Source organism: Sceloporus occidentalis, unplaced genomic scaffold, assembly GCF_023333645.1.
Source record: "Sceloporus occidentalis isolate IW3139 unplaced genomic scaffold, rSceOcc1.0.p SCAF_8, whole genome shotgun sequence".
In the NCBI taxonomy this organism is placed as follows: domain Eukaryota; kingdom Metazoa; phylum Chordata; class Lepidosauria; order Squamata; family Phrynosomatidae; genus Sceloporus; species Sceloporus occidentalis.
In genome coordinates this window covers 11,542,135-11,558,596 of record NW_028316988.1, presented here as the reverse complement: position 1 = coordinate 11,558,596, position 16,462 = coordinate 11,542,135, and the positions used below count along the sequence as shown (strand labels likewise).

The 16,462-nt window shown below is 53.1% G+C and overlaps 1 protein-coding gene across 6 annotated transcripts; it reads right to left on the bottom strand.

The window, feature by feature from the left end:
* Positions 1 to 215: 215 nt before the first annotated feature.
* On the bottom strand, positions 216 to 16,396 carry LOC149307899 (apical junction component 1 homolog). 6 transcript variants are annotated; one of them, XM_089534615.1, is made up of 5 exons: positions 16,151 to 16,396; positions 15,180 to 15,685; positions 9,295 to 9,398; positions 7,128 to 7,232; positions 216 to 5,724 (listed from the first exon to the last, which is right to left on the bottom strand). In XM_089534615.1, exon 5 carries the CDS (start codon positions 5,050 to 5,052, stop codon positions 1,795 to 1,797), a length of 3,258 nt encoding a protein of 1,085 aa, XP_089390741.1. In that variant the 5' UTR covers positions 5,053 to 5,724; positions 7,128 to 7,232; positions 9,295 to 9,398; positions 15,180 to 15,685; positions 16,151 to 16,396; the 3' UTR covers positions 216 to 1,794. The 6 variants fall into 6 exon arrangements, with proteins under 6 accessions (XP_089390741.1, XP_089390742.1, XP_089390743.1 ...); XM_089534616.1 differs by lacking the exon at positions 9,295 to 9,398; XM_089534617.1 differs by lacking the exons at positions 15,180 to 15,685; positions 16,151 to 16,396 and adding an exon at positions 11,513 to 11,567.
* Positions 16,397 to 16,462: the final 66 nt, after the last annotated feature.

Sequence of the window (16,462 nt, the reverse complement as noted above, 5' to 3'; positions counted from 1 at the left end):
GGGAGGCAAGACGTATTGGGGTCAAATGCAAGGCAGACAAAAGCATAGGCATCCATGCTCTGCACCAGCCTTCTAAGAAAGATGGATGGATGGATGGATGGATGGAAAGAAAGAAAGTGGAAATTGGGCTTTATCAAAAAGAAAACCAAGGCCTGTTACAGACAGGCCAAAATATAGCTGCTTTGAGTCACTTTGGAGGTATGGTATTTCAATGATGCATGAGACCTAAGAGTCCAAAAGCCACACCAAAGCTGCACTCCAGTCCTTAGGACTGGAGCATGGCTTTGGTGCGGGTTTTGGACTCTTAGGACGCATGCATCATTGAAATACCATACCTCCAAAGCGACTCAAAGCAGCTTTATTTTGGCCTGTCTGTAACAGGCCCAAGTTTCTAGCCCCTGTGGCTGAAAAGCCAGGCAATGTTTCTCTGACAAAGTTCTCCAAAGCCCGGAAGAGGAGGCATCCAAGGATGATATGCAACGGTGGGAACAGAGTTGGGATAAAGTGTTTCTTCTCCTGGGGACTACAACCCCCAGAATCCCCTCTACATTAGGCTATGGGGGCTCAACATGGAGCATCCACTGCCAAGAGTCTGGCTGGACAGGTCTCATCTCTGCAGAGGAGAAGCCAAGGACATTGGGGCGTCCATTCCCCAGGAGTTGGGCAAGGAGGCATCAAACCTGATGTCTGAACAGTTTCAGAGAGAGAGGTAGCACTGTTGTCTAGTGGTTACAGAGCAAAATGGCAGCCCCAAATCTATGCTGGAAGTCCTTGCAGAGTTATCGAACCCTCCTCTGGCAGGCAACGCTGGTACTGATAGACCCAGATGTGAAGGCCAGAAGGACATCCCCATCCCAAAGCCCTTGAGTTCTGGAGCCATCGCAGCCCAGTTGGTTAAAAGTATTTGTAATAGTATCCCACCATCCTTGTTGATCCACCCATTGCCCCTGACCAAGAGTGGACAGATGGGCAGCGGGATAAAGCAGAAATGTTTTTGGGTGGGTGGGTGGAAAGGAGTAACAATGAAATTGCAGTTGGCCCTCTGTAGCCACCAATTCCTTATCCACGGCGGGAAAATATGTTAAAAATATACATTCCAAAAAAAGCAAACCTTGAATTTGCCATTTTATGTAAGAGATGCCATTTGACTAGGACGCTGTATTTAAGGAGACTGGAGCATCCCTGGATTTTGGGAACAGCGGGGGCCCCCAGCAGATACCAAAGTCCCCCAACTGTATTCCAGCTGAAATGTGGGTCGCCAACTCTGTTTTTCCTTCTACTTTCTATTTCCCTGCTTCAATTAAAGACAACTAACCCAAACATATCCAGTCTTCCCTTCATATTGTTACTGGAGGGGTGGAAAGGAGAGATGAAAGAAAGAAAGAAACAGGGTCCAGGTTTAAACAATATCAACAAAACAGCCAGCCACCGAAACGTCAAAAGTACTGATTCCTTAAACTAATTTTTTTAGAAGGTAATGTGCGTTTCTAAATCCCACGTTCTAATTTTGATTTGATGAGGAACGCCTATTTTGGCAGTATCCTAGAGCAGCTAGTTTGCAAGGGGCCCCAACCACGATCTTCCCCCAAGGAACTTTCTTCCCCGGTTGGGTTGACCCATTCACTACCCAGCTGACAGTGACTTCTAGAGACAAGAGGAACATACCAACCAACCACATTTGTACTCTGATAATAAAATACACTTCTAAGAAAAGGGTGATCAGTGGAAGATCCTTGGCAGGATGGGGAAAGGAAGAGAGGGAAAGATTCAGGGAAGGAAGGAAGGAAGGAGAGATCACATGATGTCATCCAGGAGGTTGGGGCTGGCCACCCAGTCAAGCGTGCGCGGCTCGGAGGCCGCCATGATCATACACATGAACTGCTTCCCAGTCCGCTTGTCAATGGGATAGATGGTGGTGGGCGTGAAGCGCTTGTTGCTCTCCACGAAGGAGCAGAGCTGCTCGTACACCTTGGGGAACTCATGCCGCAAGAAGACCCCACGGATGCGCAGCTCCCGCTGGATGTTGATGAAGCAGACCTCGCGGGCCTTGCGCCCTTCCTCGCCGTCCTTGTCGATGTCGGCTGTCCCCGGCGGCGGCGTCAGGATCAGCGTCTCCATGTCCCTCTCCTTCTTGAGGATCTTCTTCTCGGGGCTGGAGGAGGCTAAGGCCACCTTGGCGTACTTGCGGACAGTGGGCACCTGCACCTTGGGGGAGGGCCTCTCGGGGACGTTCTGCCCGACCGCCACAGTCACGTTCAGGAGGAAGCACTCCTCCGGGTCGTACTGCTGCCCGGCCTCCCGAAGCTCCCGGGCGTACTCCCCGAGGCTGTCCGAATAGCCCTCCAGCTCCCGCATGGACAGGTAGGTGGGCGACATCAGCAGGCTCTCCAGGCCGAACTGCAGGAAGTTCTCTGCCGAGCCCGAGTTGGGGAAGCCCAGGAAGAGGACGCCGCGGCCCCGAGAGAGGAAGCCCACCTTGGCGATGCGGGAGAAGGCCTTGTGGACCTCCCCGTTCTCCCGGCAGAACTGGATGACGTGGCGGCAGGTGCTGCCAATCCGCCCATAGATGCAGCTCTCTTTGTGGGTGTCCCAGTCCTCACGGCGGCAGTTGCGGGAGCAGTAGTAGGTGTAGCAGCTGTGGCAGGACTTGAAGTAGAGGCAGGCGTTGAACATGGTCTCCGTCCGCCGGCACTTGGCATTGGAGCACATCATCACATCGTCCTCATCAGCGCTGAGGTCCGGGGAACATTCCTCCGGGGGCTTCTCGAAGACTCCGGCCGTGGGCGCAGGGGCATCAGCTGAGCGCCGGCCTTGGTCTTTGCGCAGCTCAGCATGGAAAGAGCTGCGCCCAGGTTGCTCCTTTGTGGGATGGGGTTCTAGCGGCTTCCAGGACTCCGGCTTCTTAGCCGGCAGGGCCAAGCCGTCGCTGATCAGTCGCCGGAGCTGGTCGGCCAAATTGCTCACTTCGCTGGGCTGGCAGAAGGACGGGGGCTTATAGTCTATGACAAGGTCGGTAATGAGCTCGTCCAGCTGCTCCAGGCTGCGCTGCCGGGCGACACTTTCTTTGGCACCGGGGTCCAGAACATAAGGCCGTGGTGGGCCACAGCCCCTCTCCCGCATGTCTCCCGAATCCAGGATGTCCCAGCTGGCCGATCGCCTCTCGCCCTTGCAGAACCCATTGGCCCGGATGTCATTGTCCGTGATGGTGATCTCTGGGGTGACGAACCAGCCATGGCGCCCACCATCTGCATGCATCTTCTCCAGAAGAGAGTTCTCAGATAGTGAGAGGGCAGCATAGCGCTTGGGTGAACTGGAGAGGTTGACCACCACGGGTTGCCGCCGGTCATCAGGGGATAAGGCACGATGCGGGTCCCTGGCCAAGAGGTTCTCATAGCTGCGCCCGCGCAACAGAGGATCCTCCCGGCGCACGTGGGGGGTCAGGATGTTATCCCATGACTTGGAGTAGTGCCGTGTGTCCACACCAAGCCGGGGAGGGCTGACGCTGTAGCTGGCATGCCAGGAGGACAGCATGGCATGGGGCGCAGGCTGCTGGGGAGGGACTCGAGACATCTGCCACGTCTGGTAGGGAGGCGTCCCCCTCTCAGGGCAATACCAGTCATTAAAATGCACAGGGGGGACACTCCGAGGATGTGGGTATGTCCGGGACATGGCTTCCCGTTCGTGGTATTTCCCATAGTCTTCCGCATAGAAGACTCTGGGGTTGGCTGCCACAGCGGGATAGGCTCGAGGGTCTTCAGTGTAAACGGCCTTCAAGGGAACAGTCCGGGGGGTGTAAAAATGGGGGTCATCGCTGTAGTAAGTCCGAGTGGGGGCCTCCTGGACAGGATAATGCGTCCGGTTTTCCTCCATAAAAAACGTTCTTCCAGGAACAGGGTGGAAGCTGCTTTGCGGAGGCTCATCTGTGTAAAAGGGCTGTGACGGAGGAGGAAGGACGGGGGCCCCATAATGGGTTGGGTACCCCTCGTAGCCGGAGCTTTTCAAAGGGAAGCCACTGCCTGGCTCCTCGGTGTAGAAGAACTTAGTTGGCACATATGGGGAATAGGGGATGCAGCCCCCTTCCGGCATGGCAGGACCCCCATCGTACAGGTCAGCGGGATACGGTGGCAGCACCCGATGGTCTCCGCTGTAGGTGTCACTGGGTGTGGGTGTCCGAGACATAGACACCTGCCGGCTGCTGGGCACGGTCAAGCTGTGGGCAGTGCCCGGAGGACGTGGCCAGGCGAGAGGGGCTTCCCCGTGCCCATGGGAAGGCTTGGCACTGCGGGCAGCGTGCATGACGGTGGCCTCATCTGGCTTGATGTCCACCCGCCGCTTGACATGGACACTTGGAGGTGGAGGCCGCATGGCCGGGTGTCCGGCCTCGTAGCAGTTGGTGCCAGAGACGCAGAGCGGGGAGATGCGGCTGCCGCTGCTGCGCTGAGGCTGGAGCTTGATGGGGTGCACCTCATTCATAAGGGCCTTCATGGAGGCGTAGCTGCCATCCCGGCGAGGGGACACCTCCATCCGCTCGGGTTCCCTGGGCACGCGGTGGGTCTCCCGACCCCTCCGAGCCGGGGCTGGCGGGGAGCATGAGGAGATGGGGATGGCGACTGGGATGAAAGAGGATTTGGTCCGGGGGGCGCTCTTGGACCGCGCCCGCCTCTTGGGTTCCACTTGCGCAGCCTGTTCTCTGGGGGCCTCCCTCCCACGGGAGTGGGCCTTGCCGACGTACTCCTCCAGAGCGGCCGCCCTGACAGACGGCTTCCTGCCCCCAGGGACTGAGGAGGGCTCCGGTGTCGGGGGTCTCCGGGAGATCCGTTCCATGGCGGGTGGGGTGGCTGGTGGGTCGTCAAGGGACTCCAGAAAGTCAAAGCTGCGGCAGTGGCGCTTGTTAAAGTGCTGGGAGGGCTGGTTTTCCAGGGAGGAAGACATGGAGGTCTCGCATGGCCTGGCGGGTGGGCCGGCGGAAGGGTGGGAGGGGGTGACCGAAGACACGTGGATATCCTGATACACTGTTGATACCAGGAGGTCAGGCGGGTCCGTTCGGGTCATTTTAGAGTCCGCTCTCTGCTCCCTCCAGATCGGCCTCAGATCGTCATCTCAGCACAGTCTAAAATGAGTCCTGGAACGAGAAAAACAGGAAAGGAGGAGGCAGAGGAATGGGTTTTTTAGGGGTGTCGATGGGGGATGCATGGGGTGCATGTGTCTACTTTCTGCATGTCTGTAGTCAAGCAAGGAAAATAAATCAGGGGCACATTGCTGCAAAGAATGGTTTCCTTTTAAGGCAAAGAAGGAGCACCTTTTTCAGCTGGGGCCACATTTAGAGAAGTTGTTGAGGGTCCTGTCCTGGGGAGGGAAAGGCCAAAGATAAGCTTTGATCTTACAGCTCTTGCTACCAGTAATGAAGAGGCTTTTCAACCTTTCAGAGCAGGGTGAATAACCTATAGAGGAGGGAGATGGGGAAGGGGTAACCTGAAGAGCCCAGACTGGGAGACCTTTGGAGGGGCAGGTTCTGGTTCAGCTGCCAGGGCTCACCTGCTGGGCTATGCCCTTTCCCCAAAGGCACAAGGCCTCCTGGGCCATCCTTTTGACCCTGATCCAGCATTGTGCATGAAGAGAGCACCCCCTTCCATGAGGCCCAAGGTGTCACCTACCTGCTTTTGGGGCAGCTGGTCTATATATGGGCAAAGCTGGCCACAGCTCCCCTCTCGGCTCCATGCCAAGCTGCAAACAGATAAAGAAAACATGCATCACACAATGCCCAAGCAATCCCTGGGTCCTTTTGGGCTTGGGTGGGGTGGGGACTGTTGGATAAAACAGGAGTGGAGAAGGGTCTTAGCTAGGGTTGCCATAACCCGGTTGCAACCGGGTTTTTCCCGGTTTTGGCGGCACCTGCCCGGTCACGGCACGGGTGTCGCCAAAAACCGGGAAAAGCCCGGTTGCAGCGGGGTTGCTAGGCAACCCTGGGGCCTCGCTACCCTCCTCCTCCTCCTCCACCGCACATGGCCGCGCGGAGGAAAAGGAGGGCAGCAAGGCCTGGGGCGGAGGAGGCTGCAGGGAGGCGGTGCCTCTTGGGCGCAGCCGCGCCAACCTCCCCACCTGCCTGCAGCCTCCTCGCCTCCTTCCTGGTCTCCGTGAGGGCCAAGAAGGAGGTGAAGCCCCGGCGATCGCCTCCGGCTCCTCGCCTCCTTCCTGGTCCCTGCGGGGGCCAGGAACGAGGCAAGGCCGCGGCGATTGCTGCCGGCCTGCTCGCCTCCTTCCTGGTCCCCACGGGGGCCAGGAACAAGGCGAGGCCCCGATCCTGGCCTCCGATCGTGGCGAGGCCTGGGGCCCAGGAGGGGAGGGAAAGCCTCCTTAAGTGGAGGCTTTCCCTTGCCGCTTGGCCTCTGCTCCCCGCCGCGATCGCGAGGGAAAATGTAGGACATAATTTTCAAATGTAGGACACATTTTTGTGCGTCCTACATTTGAAAATTTTGTCCTACATTTTTCCCGGTTTGGAGGTCCGGCGCTATGGCAACCCTAGTCTTAGCACTCCTATTCCAGCAGCGAATGTGGTCATTGGTATGCCACAGTGCACTAGTTCTAAGGCATACCAAAAAAGCCCAGCCTATGTGCAATCCTAGCCTCTGTGCCATAAAAATCCTTGCCCATCTGCAAACATACATTCCTGTGCCATGCAAATCCTTGCCAGTCTGCAACCGAGAGCCATTTCATTTCAAGACCTTCCAAGTAACAAAGCTGACCAGATGGGTCTACATCACCCAGGCTGCCCAACCTGGTGGCTTCCAGGGGCATTGGGACTACAGAACCCATCGCCCAGAGACAGCCTAGCAGTTGGGAAGTCACAAGACAGCCGCCAGCATTTCCAGAACTCCCCTGCATATATCAAGTGCATTTTTAGGCCAGATGCCATTAAGGTTGGGCAGGTGGGGGGGAAGAGTTGTCAATGCCTCATTATTAGGGCCAGAAGACTATCCAAAACATGGGCAGAGTGCTTTTCCTCTCACTTGCCCCAAGCACATGTGGGACCAAAAGGAGGGTCCTCTAGACCTATGGCCCCTCTTCCCAAATGTTGCCAGGCTGCAACTCCCAAGCATGTCCAATTTCCCTGACCGGACCCACGGTACCTCTGCCGTCGTGCCTTTTAAACAGAGCCTCCTTGGTTGATGAAGAATGGTGCTTAGTCACCATGGTGCGGAAGAAAGGAAACGCCACACTGGTCTGCCCCATTTCTGCAGGAAGAAGGAACCACTTTCTGGTCAGTTGGCAAACCCTACATTTCCAGCTGCTTCCTTTCCTGGTGTGTGTGTGTGTGTGAAAGCCGTGGACAAAATTGGCACCGCCAGCACCCACCAGGGAGCAAATGCAGAGAGAGAGTGAGAGAGAGAGAGAGAGAGATGAGCACATGGTTGCCATGGTTCCCCTTGCACACACGCGCATATGCGCACACACAGTGATGTCTTTTAAGGGGGAGAAATGCATGCTGGGAAATTCCAAGGCACTAACCATGGATGGGATGGAGAGGGAAGGAAGTTTCGGAGTTTGGCTAGACCCAGACCGAGATTCTCAAGATCTCCATGACCCAGTGCCCAGGTCAAACGGAGAAGATGGAGGAGGAAGGAGAGGAAGAAAGGGAAGAGGAAAGAAGAGGGAAAGGAGGAACTAGAGTCTGGCTCCCTTTCCAAAATGAATTCGTACCCAAGTCCCATGCCAATGCGGCCACAGATGCCACGTGAGGTGACCAGTCTCTTGGGGGTCTCAGCTGCCCCTTAATTGTTGGGAAGCTGCAACCAGCGGGTCAGGTCATCTCTAAGCCTCCCTTTGCTCTCTTTTGGAGAACAGGCCAAGCCCTCCCTATTTAAACAGGACTTCATCCCTTCAACTGGGAAGAGGCCATCAGGCGGGCAGTTTTTAACGTGTATTTCACACAGGTTTTGGTTACTTTAAATCAGTGTCTTGAAAGTTACGTTTGAACAGAAGTCATCGTTTAAGGCTCTTTTTAAAAGTTATGTTTTAATGGGATTTATTGTTGAAGGCTTTTTTAAACATACTGTTTCAGCTATTTTATTTTAACTTCTCTTGCAAGCTGCTCCAGGTCCAGTTTTGGGAGAAAGGTGGGAAGGCAAATCAAATTAATCACTCCGTCAGATGAATCTCTTTTCAAAGAACAAGGCTGCTTTTTGGAGGTGTTTCCGTTCTGCTGTGCTTTCCTCTGGCAAACAGAAGAGCATGCCCCTCTTACAAAACAACGCCAACGTCATTAGCATTGGGATTCTTTGGGGCCGTTTATCATTCCGGCCGTGCGTTCGTTCGCTGTCCCTCCTGCCCTCTTCCGGCTCCTCTGCTCTTCCCAAGGGCTCAGCTAGAACCACTTTAGGAAACTGAACAAGACAATTAATGAACCCCACCATTAACTTAAAAGTCTTGCAGCCCGCTGGGCAAAAGAGAGTCGGCTTCAGACGTTCGGAGGGGAATGCAATAATCTCTGCACAAAAGGGATTGTGCAACTTGGAGGGGAATGTAACTGGGCAAAGGAACCAGCCCTGCACAAAGATCCCTTTTCAAGGAATACGATGTTTCTCCATTTAATGTGGAATATTCAATTCCAAATATTCAGCCTCAAACAACTATGCCTCGTGCTTTTTCTGTAGCAGTTCAAATTAGGGGGAAAATCCTTGCCCTCATGTGTTTTATTCCTATTTTCCTCTCCTGGACAATCTCAGCCAGCTGTAATTGGGAAGAATGTTTCTAGTCCTCATGGCTTTTCATGTTGTAATGAGGAAAAATGCTCTTCTATGGGGTTTCCCCCCTCGCTTCCTATCTGTAACTGGGGGAAATGCTCTCATGTTTCTTCATGGGCAAACCAGCTGTAATCGGGAAGAGTTCTCATGCTCTTCTGTGTCTTCTCTTTCTATACAAACTCAGAAAGGCAGCTGTAATTGGAAATAAGGCTCCTAAGTTGAGGGATTTTCCCCCTTCTTGTATATAAAGAAGGGGGAGATATAAATGGGGAGAAATTTTCCTCGTCCTCGTGGTGTTTTTTCTCTCTGTATGAAATCAGCCCTTCTCTTCTGCAGAGAAGATTATGGTGAGACTCAGAAAGAAAGCTTGATGGAGGGGAAATGCTGCTCCGCTAATCAGGAATCTTAAGGAAAGAAAGCAATCAAGGGAGGAAGTGGGCAGCTGCCCCAGAGGCAACCCCCTCCTCTCTCTTTCTCTGGCAAGAGCAAAGCCAGGCCAAGGGCAGCCTGGGGAAGTTACTTATTCACACATTGGTTAGAAATGTCCGCCTACCGCCTTCGCCGGCAGGTACAGCCACATTGCCAGGTTTTCAAAAGACCAAGAAGGGCCAGCCAAAAATCCAGGGCACACCGGGCGGAAAATAAGATCGCGTTCCACTGAAAGAGCAAATGAAAAGGATCTTGGTTAATCTGGCCACAGGCTTCTCTGCAAAATCAACGTTATTGTCCACGTTCATAAATTAAAGCGGGCCCTTAATATCCACTTGGTTCCCTGCGGGTGCCAAAATCCATGGATACTCAAGTCCCATTATATGCAATAGAGTATTATTATTATTATTACACTGAGTCCTTGGTATCTGCTGGGGTTTGGTCCCAGAAACCCCCATGGATCCACAAGTCACATTAAATACAATGGCACAGTAAGATGGCACCCCTCTCTTCCTCTGGTATGGCAACTCCTGGCTAGGAATGCTGTCCCTGTTGAATTATTTCCATAGCCAGAGATGATGATAATGATAACTTTCAGCAACAGCAACACAGGAATCCAATCAACCGTGAATACATTGTCATTCCAGGCCTTGCAGTCCCCACACACTGGGCTCTTCTCACAACAAGGAAACCTCACAACAACCCTGACAGGTAGGCCTGTAATGCCACTTCTACATCGCAAAAATAAAGGGTGGAAGGAGAGAGACTGACACAAAGCAATTGTGCAACCCGAAGCATGTTTACCCAGAAGCAAGCCAACTTAACCCCTCCAAAGCAACATCCTCACAACAAATACAGCCTGTCCCATCATCCCCAGCTGTGGGGACTAATGGGGCATGAAGACATCGACCCCCTCCTAGATTCCGACTGGCATCGGACCCACTTACAAAGAGAAGGCCTCCTCTAGGTCGATGCCAGGGCTTCCTTTCAGGCCCATTTGCTATGACATTTCTGCACAGGGACCCCCGTGTGTCTGCTTCAATCCAAGCCCTCAAACCCTTTTAGACACCAATACAAACACACATACACCCAGAGACCAGTGGACACCACTCAGGCAAGGAAAAGAGCATGTGCAGAGAGCTTTCTGTTGCAACTCCTTCATCCTTGGCGATGAGCATCTGGGGCTGTCCTTTCCTCTCCCATCCTCCGCTGCAACTTGGGCTTTGTGTTTTAAAATTGTTTTCCTCTTTTGCTTTCGCAGTTTTTATACAGACAGCAAATCTACATCTAGCTATATCTAACTATATCTATAGGTAGATAGATTGAACTAGAGCTCTAGATCTATCTACAGATGTACAGATCGGTGTTATAGGCAACATATATCCACTACATGTATAAATATCCATTTTAGGCATCTGTAACAGTATGAAAAAGACGTGTTTCCAACGAAGGTGGGGTTCATCTCGCTTTCCCAAAATGGGTGTGCAAGACCCTCTTTTGGAGTCCTCTAAGCTTTTAGCCCCTTCAGATGGCTTTGCTATTAGGGGCCATTGGGCCCCAAGAGTCCCTGTCCTTGCCCCCCCCCAATTCTGCCCCCTTTGGACAGGGAATCTCAGGCCCCAGGGTTAAGAGCCAGAGGGGTCCCCATTGCCTTCAACGTGGGGGTGCAAGAGACCCCACAGAACCCCCTCCTGCCATCCCACTCCTGCCACCATTTGCCAAGGCTCAGGCTGGCAGACCCAATTTGGCAAGGGAAAACGGAGGGGTGGGAAGAGCATTTGGGAAAAGCAAGTCAAGGGGGGCACAAAGAGAGGGGGGTCCCCCTGCTTCCAAGACATCATTCATTGCTCACAAAAAAAGGGGAGCAAGGGGGAGAGGGATAGAAAGGGATGCAGAAGAGGGGAAAGGGATGAAGGAGGGTGGAAAGGGGGGGTCCACGATCCAGCAGTGGGGTCAATTCAAGCCTACATTGCCCCCAAAAGCTGTTTTAGCCCTCCACCCCACCTGGGTGCCTAGGATGCCAAGCACATCCCTGATGCTGATGCTGCTGATGCCAAGGATGGTGCCAGCTGCAGAGGCTGAGGAAGCCATCAAAGGAGGGGACGCTTTGCAAATGCATGGCCCCCACCCCACCCATCCTGAGGTTTAAGGGCTGCCCCCCAGCAAGGGAAAATAAAAAAGCCCCTTTTCCCTAAGGATGCCAAATTCTGCCCCCCCCCTTTTTTTCCCCTCCCCTTGCAAACCTCGCATTTGCGAGTCCCCGTTGCATTGCAAACCCCCGCCAATGTGGGAATCTGGGGGTGTGTTTGGGGCCTGCACCCCTTTCCTTCTGGGCTGCTCACCTCCTCCTCCTCCTCTTCTCCGCTGCAAAGGCGGATCCGCCGCGGAACCTGCGCCGCGTCCAGCGCGGATGAAGAAGGAAGAGAGGAGGAGGAAGAGGGCAGCCTCTGCGCCGGCTCCCAGGCGCCCCCTTCTGGACGCAGGAGGGAAGCCAGGGAGAAGACCCTCCAGGCCCAGCTCCCGCTTCAGGTGGGAGACATGGAAGGAGTCCATTCACTGCCAATAATAATACTAAATGTCTACTATTACTACTACTCCTACATCCCAGATCCACAAGTGATAACTACCTTTACTTAGGCCCACCATGTGTGTTGTTTGACAGCACCCACCTTGGCATTTGTGCAACCCAAGTTGGCAGCATCATGCGTTTTGTGCAAACAAAACACAAGTTTGCATCGTGTGTTTTGGGCAACCCCAATACCTTGGTGTCATGTGTTTGGTGCCACCAAAACGCCCAAGCTGCTGCTATCGTGTGCTTTGTGCGTTTTGGCCGGCCCAAGAAAGACCGGCCTCTCTTGTGGCTTTGCACGGCTGGATCTAGGCCTACTGTGGCCACGGTCATCGTCAGGACCAGGCAGAAGCCGAAACACAGCTTTTTCCAAAATGCTTCTCGGTGACAAAACATTTGAAATGGATTAACAGCAGCAGTAATGGAAGGAGAGGGATATTTCAAGAATGCCCGAGGCTCACTTTGCGCCAATGTCTGGCCAAGCCACCTCCCTCCTTTTGGACTACAATGCCCAGAATCCCCCAGCCAGCATAGCCTGGATGCAGAAACAACTTCAAGATACACAACAGACAAGGTGTGAGCATTGGGGAAAACGTTACACACGACTGAATATTGCGGTCTAATTGGGCCCCTGCGTCTACTTTCTGACTGCAACGCACAACACTTTCAAGGCCTGCGCTTCATTGTTTGGGCTGTTGATTTATTCAAGATCTCTTCACCCCGCTTTTCTCTTCATAGGAGAAGGAGGAGAGAGACTCAGGCACAGCTTTGTGATAAATAATGCAACGCAACACAATATATCTCCTTAATATTCCTCCCGTGAGCAAAGATTTCAAGGCTTCTCTTGGCAGCCTCCCTGCAGAGAGTGGGCATTAAAACCTCTCCCCTCCAAAGGGCCCTTGAACGTTTGCAACCTGATTCCACGCAAAAATAAAACACCCCCCAAAAATGCCTTTCCCCAAGCCAGGTCCAACCTTTTGTGTGACTTTTGTTGTGGGTGTGCGTGTGAATGTTGTGTGCGTGGAGACGTGTCTGCGCACCTGCGCAGGATCACTGGCATTCCCGAGGCCATGCTTTCCTCCTCCCCAGATTTCCCTCCATGTCAAGAGGGCAGTAAGCCCATGCCAGGCTTTGTGGGGCTGGCAAGGCCTTCTCCAGCACGCTGAGCCTATTGAAAGGCCTTCAGCACTTGGAGAGCTCCTGGTGAGCCTGGGTTTCCCCACTGCCCTGGCATCATGGGAGTCTCCCAGCTGCCATTCAGGGCAATGGGAAACCCATCCGGAAAGGCAGAACTGCCCCTTGCCCTTCCCAGAGGAGGCCCCTGGTGCTGCCCGGGGGAGCCAAGGAGCTGCAACCCTTACAGATAGGAAGGGGGGAATGAATAGCAGCATTGCAGGCCTGCTGACCTCCATCTCTCAGGAGAAAAAGCGGGGCTAGGATTCCCTGAGAGACCCCCAGGCTCCGTTGGCCATTAGACATTAGTATCCTCTTTCCAGCCCAGCCGAGAAGCAGAGGAGCAAAAATTGAAATGCTTTTCGCAGCAAGGATGATGTGGCACCGTGGGCATCTTGGCACAGCCAAGGAGTACAAATGTATACATACAAACACACACACAAACACATAATGCGGCCTTTGCCACCATGTCGCCCAAGGTGTGGGATGGGGGTGTCAAGCAGTCCTTCCTGGATGGAGGTGGAAGGACCAGTGCCCTGCTCAGTCCAGCAGTCACTCTGCCTACTTGGCATGCTTGGCCCATGCTGGCCTCTCTCTCAAGAAAGTGGGGTAGCCCCATACCCACACACCACCATGCTCTTTTTGTAGTGGTCACAGGGTCAATAGGGGCTTTCCAAGGCGGGCGACCTTGCCACCAAACTAGGTTTCAGGCTTGGCCTCTCTCATTTAAAGCCCAGCCTTGGAATGGACTCTCCATCACTCACTACAACACAAGACTAACCAGGAAAGGCAGCTGTGGGTCCTCATCCTGCCCTGCAGTCAGGTCAGCCTTGACCCTCACCACCAACACCCTTTAAAGCTGCATTTCAAACTAGCTCCCATTTCTGGAGGATCAAAGGGAAAACACACAGCCATTTCTCCTTGGCAAAGAGCAGCAACTCCAAGGTGTGTTTGTGGAGACGGGAAGGACTCTGCAGGGAGTCCCCTGGCAACGCACAAGCTGGGGCTTGCCCCTGGTGCCTCACACAGGGTTAGAAGCCTGGCTGGAAGGGGACAAGGCCTTTTGGCCAGTGGGTCCTCCACAGTGCAGGACCAGCCACCTGGGCATCCTCTGAACCAGACCAACCCCCCCCCCCGCCCCCCTGGATTGGTGCTGCAGGTGAGCCGAGACTGACTTCACCCAGCAGAGGAAAAGAGGACCTGCCAAAATTGAGACGCTCACATGGTACCTAAAAATAGGTTTTGTTTTCTAGGAGGAGGGGTGCAGATTAGAGACATTTCAGAAGAGGCTGCAACTGTAGACCCGGTCAAACTATTAGCCTCCCAAGCCAGGCCCTTTGAAAAAATCCCTTCTGAAAAGTCATTTGGAGACAGTTTGTACTTTTCATGGCTGTTACTCATTACAATGTTTTTAAAGGGCAATCCATTGCATTGATTGCTCTGTTGTCACATTTTGAGGGGGGGGAGAAGACTCCTTGGATTGATAAGAGAATGGCACAAAATATGGGAGAAAAGCTCTATCTGGATTCCCTTTAAAGAAACTGTTTTTACTCTGAGCAAAGCTGGCTGGGGAGTATTCTGGAGATCGTAGTCCAAAAAAAAGGAACTTGTCCCAGTCAGAATGTGGGACACATGAACCGCTAAAGAAGAGTATTGGCATCTCCAATGCCCAGCTGCTTCCCAGGCCCAAAAGATGATGCTGAGAAGCCTCTTGGTACCCACAACCTACCTGCCAGGTTGCCACAGCAACTCGGCTGAGCCTGTGGGTGGGATGTGGGTGCGCATCACTTACGGGGAAACCTTTAAAGGCAAAGAAGGGATCCTCCCTGCTCCCCATGGAAGATCTCCCCCAAAGTGTCACCCTAGCCCCCTTCCCCATCTTCACTCCCTAAACATGAAGGGGAGAAGCAGGGCTGGGAATGAGGGAATGCAGCCTGCACTGAGCCAAAGAGGGTGCTACTCTTACGTCACCTTTGCTAGGCTTTAAGGTGCATCCACACCCTGGGAGTTGTAGTTCTGCAAGGCCTTTAGCCTTCTTGACCAAAGAGTGCTGGTGCTTCCCAAAACTGCAGTTCCCAGGATGCTGTAGGATGGAGTCATGGTAGTTAAAGTGTTGTCAAGCAGCATTATTTCTACAGTAGATTCACCTTTAAATGTGATTTAAACTGTTTGAAACGTGTACTTTTAAACTTGCTGTTAGGAGCCTTCAAAGCACCCCTAGGGTTTTGCTGGTAAGGTTTAGTACTCAGAGGTCTATCATTGCTTACCTCAAAATATGAAGTGCGACTTATCGAAGGCAGGTTTCCATGGCTGAAAGGCGATTCAAATCCTGGTCTTCCAGAAATGCTAGCCTGACAGTCAAACCTCAACGTCATGCTGGCTCTCTTGTGTAGCTTCAAGTGGACTTGTGGCAACCTTGTCTTAGTATTTTTTGGGCACAACTCCTCCAGACGTTTGCCACAATTACCTTCCTCTAAGGCTGAGTGAGACATGCTCAAGCTCAACCAGTGGGTTTCTGAGGCTAGTGCAACACTCAAACCACTGTACAAAGATGGCTCTAAAAATATGGGAACTCTATCATAGAGTTTTCCTGACAAAGTGTTCACGACTGCTATCTCTGCCTTCCCCTGAGGCTGAGAGAGCATGACTTGCCTGAGGTCACACAAGGGGTTTCAGTGGCTGATCAGAGTGGATCCAAACCCTGAGCTATTCACTACTTGCCGGACTTTAGTTTGGATTCAGCAACGTTACTAATCAGTTGGCTTTTGCTGTTCTGCAGAGACAACACAAAAAGGCGAGGGAGAACATCTGTTTTACCGCCCCTGCCCTTTTCCAGATTCTTTATTCAGGACCAGAGGCCCTCGCACCCAGCTCCTGGACCATCTTTTTCCTCCACCAGATGCCAGATGACCAGCCCACCCTCCCTAGTGCCCTTCTGCAACCTCAGCACTTGGAGTACAAACTGGGCAGCTGCCCTACACAGTTCAGAGCCCCTTGGGCACTGACAGATGCAATGAATTGCCTTATCCTGCCAGCTCACTAGTGGCACGTTTTTTGTTAAATGGAGAATGGGCAACACTGGGGTGGGTATGCGGTCTCACTACCACAGGCAGCAGGAAGACCAAGTGCACAACCAGCTGGCATGTCACTTGGCAACACAGGAGGCAGAGTTACGTGCCTTGCTACTGACTATGAGAGTTGGCAACACTGGGCTGAACTGACTAAGATTCTGACTTGCCTTCAGGGTGGCTTTGGATGCTTCTGCGTTAAAGGTCTCAAGTTCAAACTCCTGAGCTGAGCTGGGCACCCTGCGAGAAGAGTGGCTCCCTGCACTCCTGCGCTGAGGGTCCTGGGTTCAATCTGCAGCAGCTCATCTCCAGGCACAGCTGGGAATTGGTTCCTGCCTGGTAAGATGCAATAATGTTTATGGTCAGTACTGCTTGGATGGACTACTACTCTGACTAAGAATCTGGGTAGCTTCCAAAGTCCAAGCGCCAGGGGAACCTCTGGTTAGTCAGGGAAGAATTGTGCCCCCAGACCCAAATTCTCC

Bases quoted from the DNA above. Each gene is read 5' to 3' on its own strand.
- LOC149307899 (XM_089534615.1), bottom strand. From the start codon at position 5,052: ATGACCCGAACGGACCCGCCTGACCTCCTGGTATCAACAGTGTATCAG.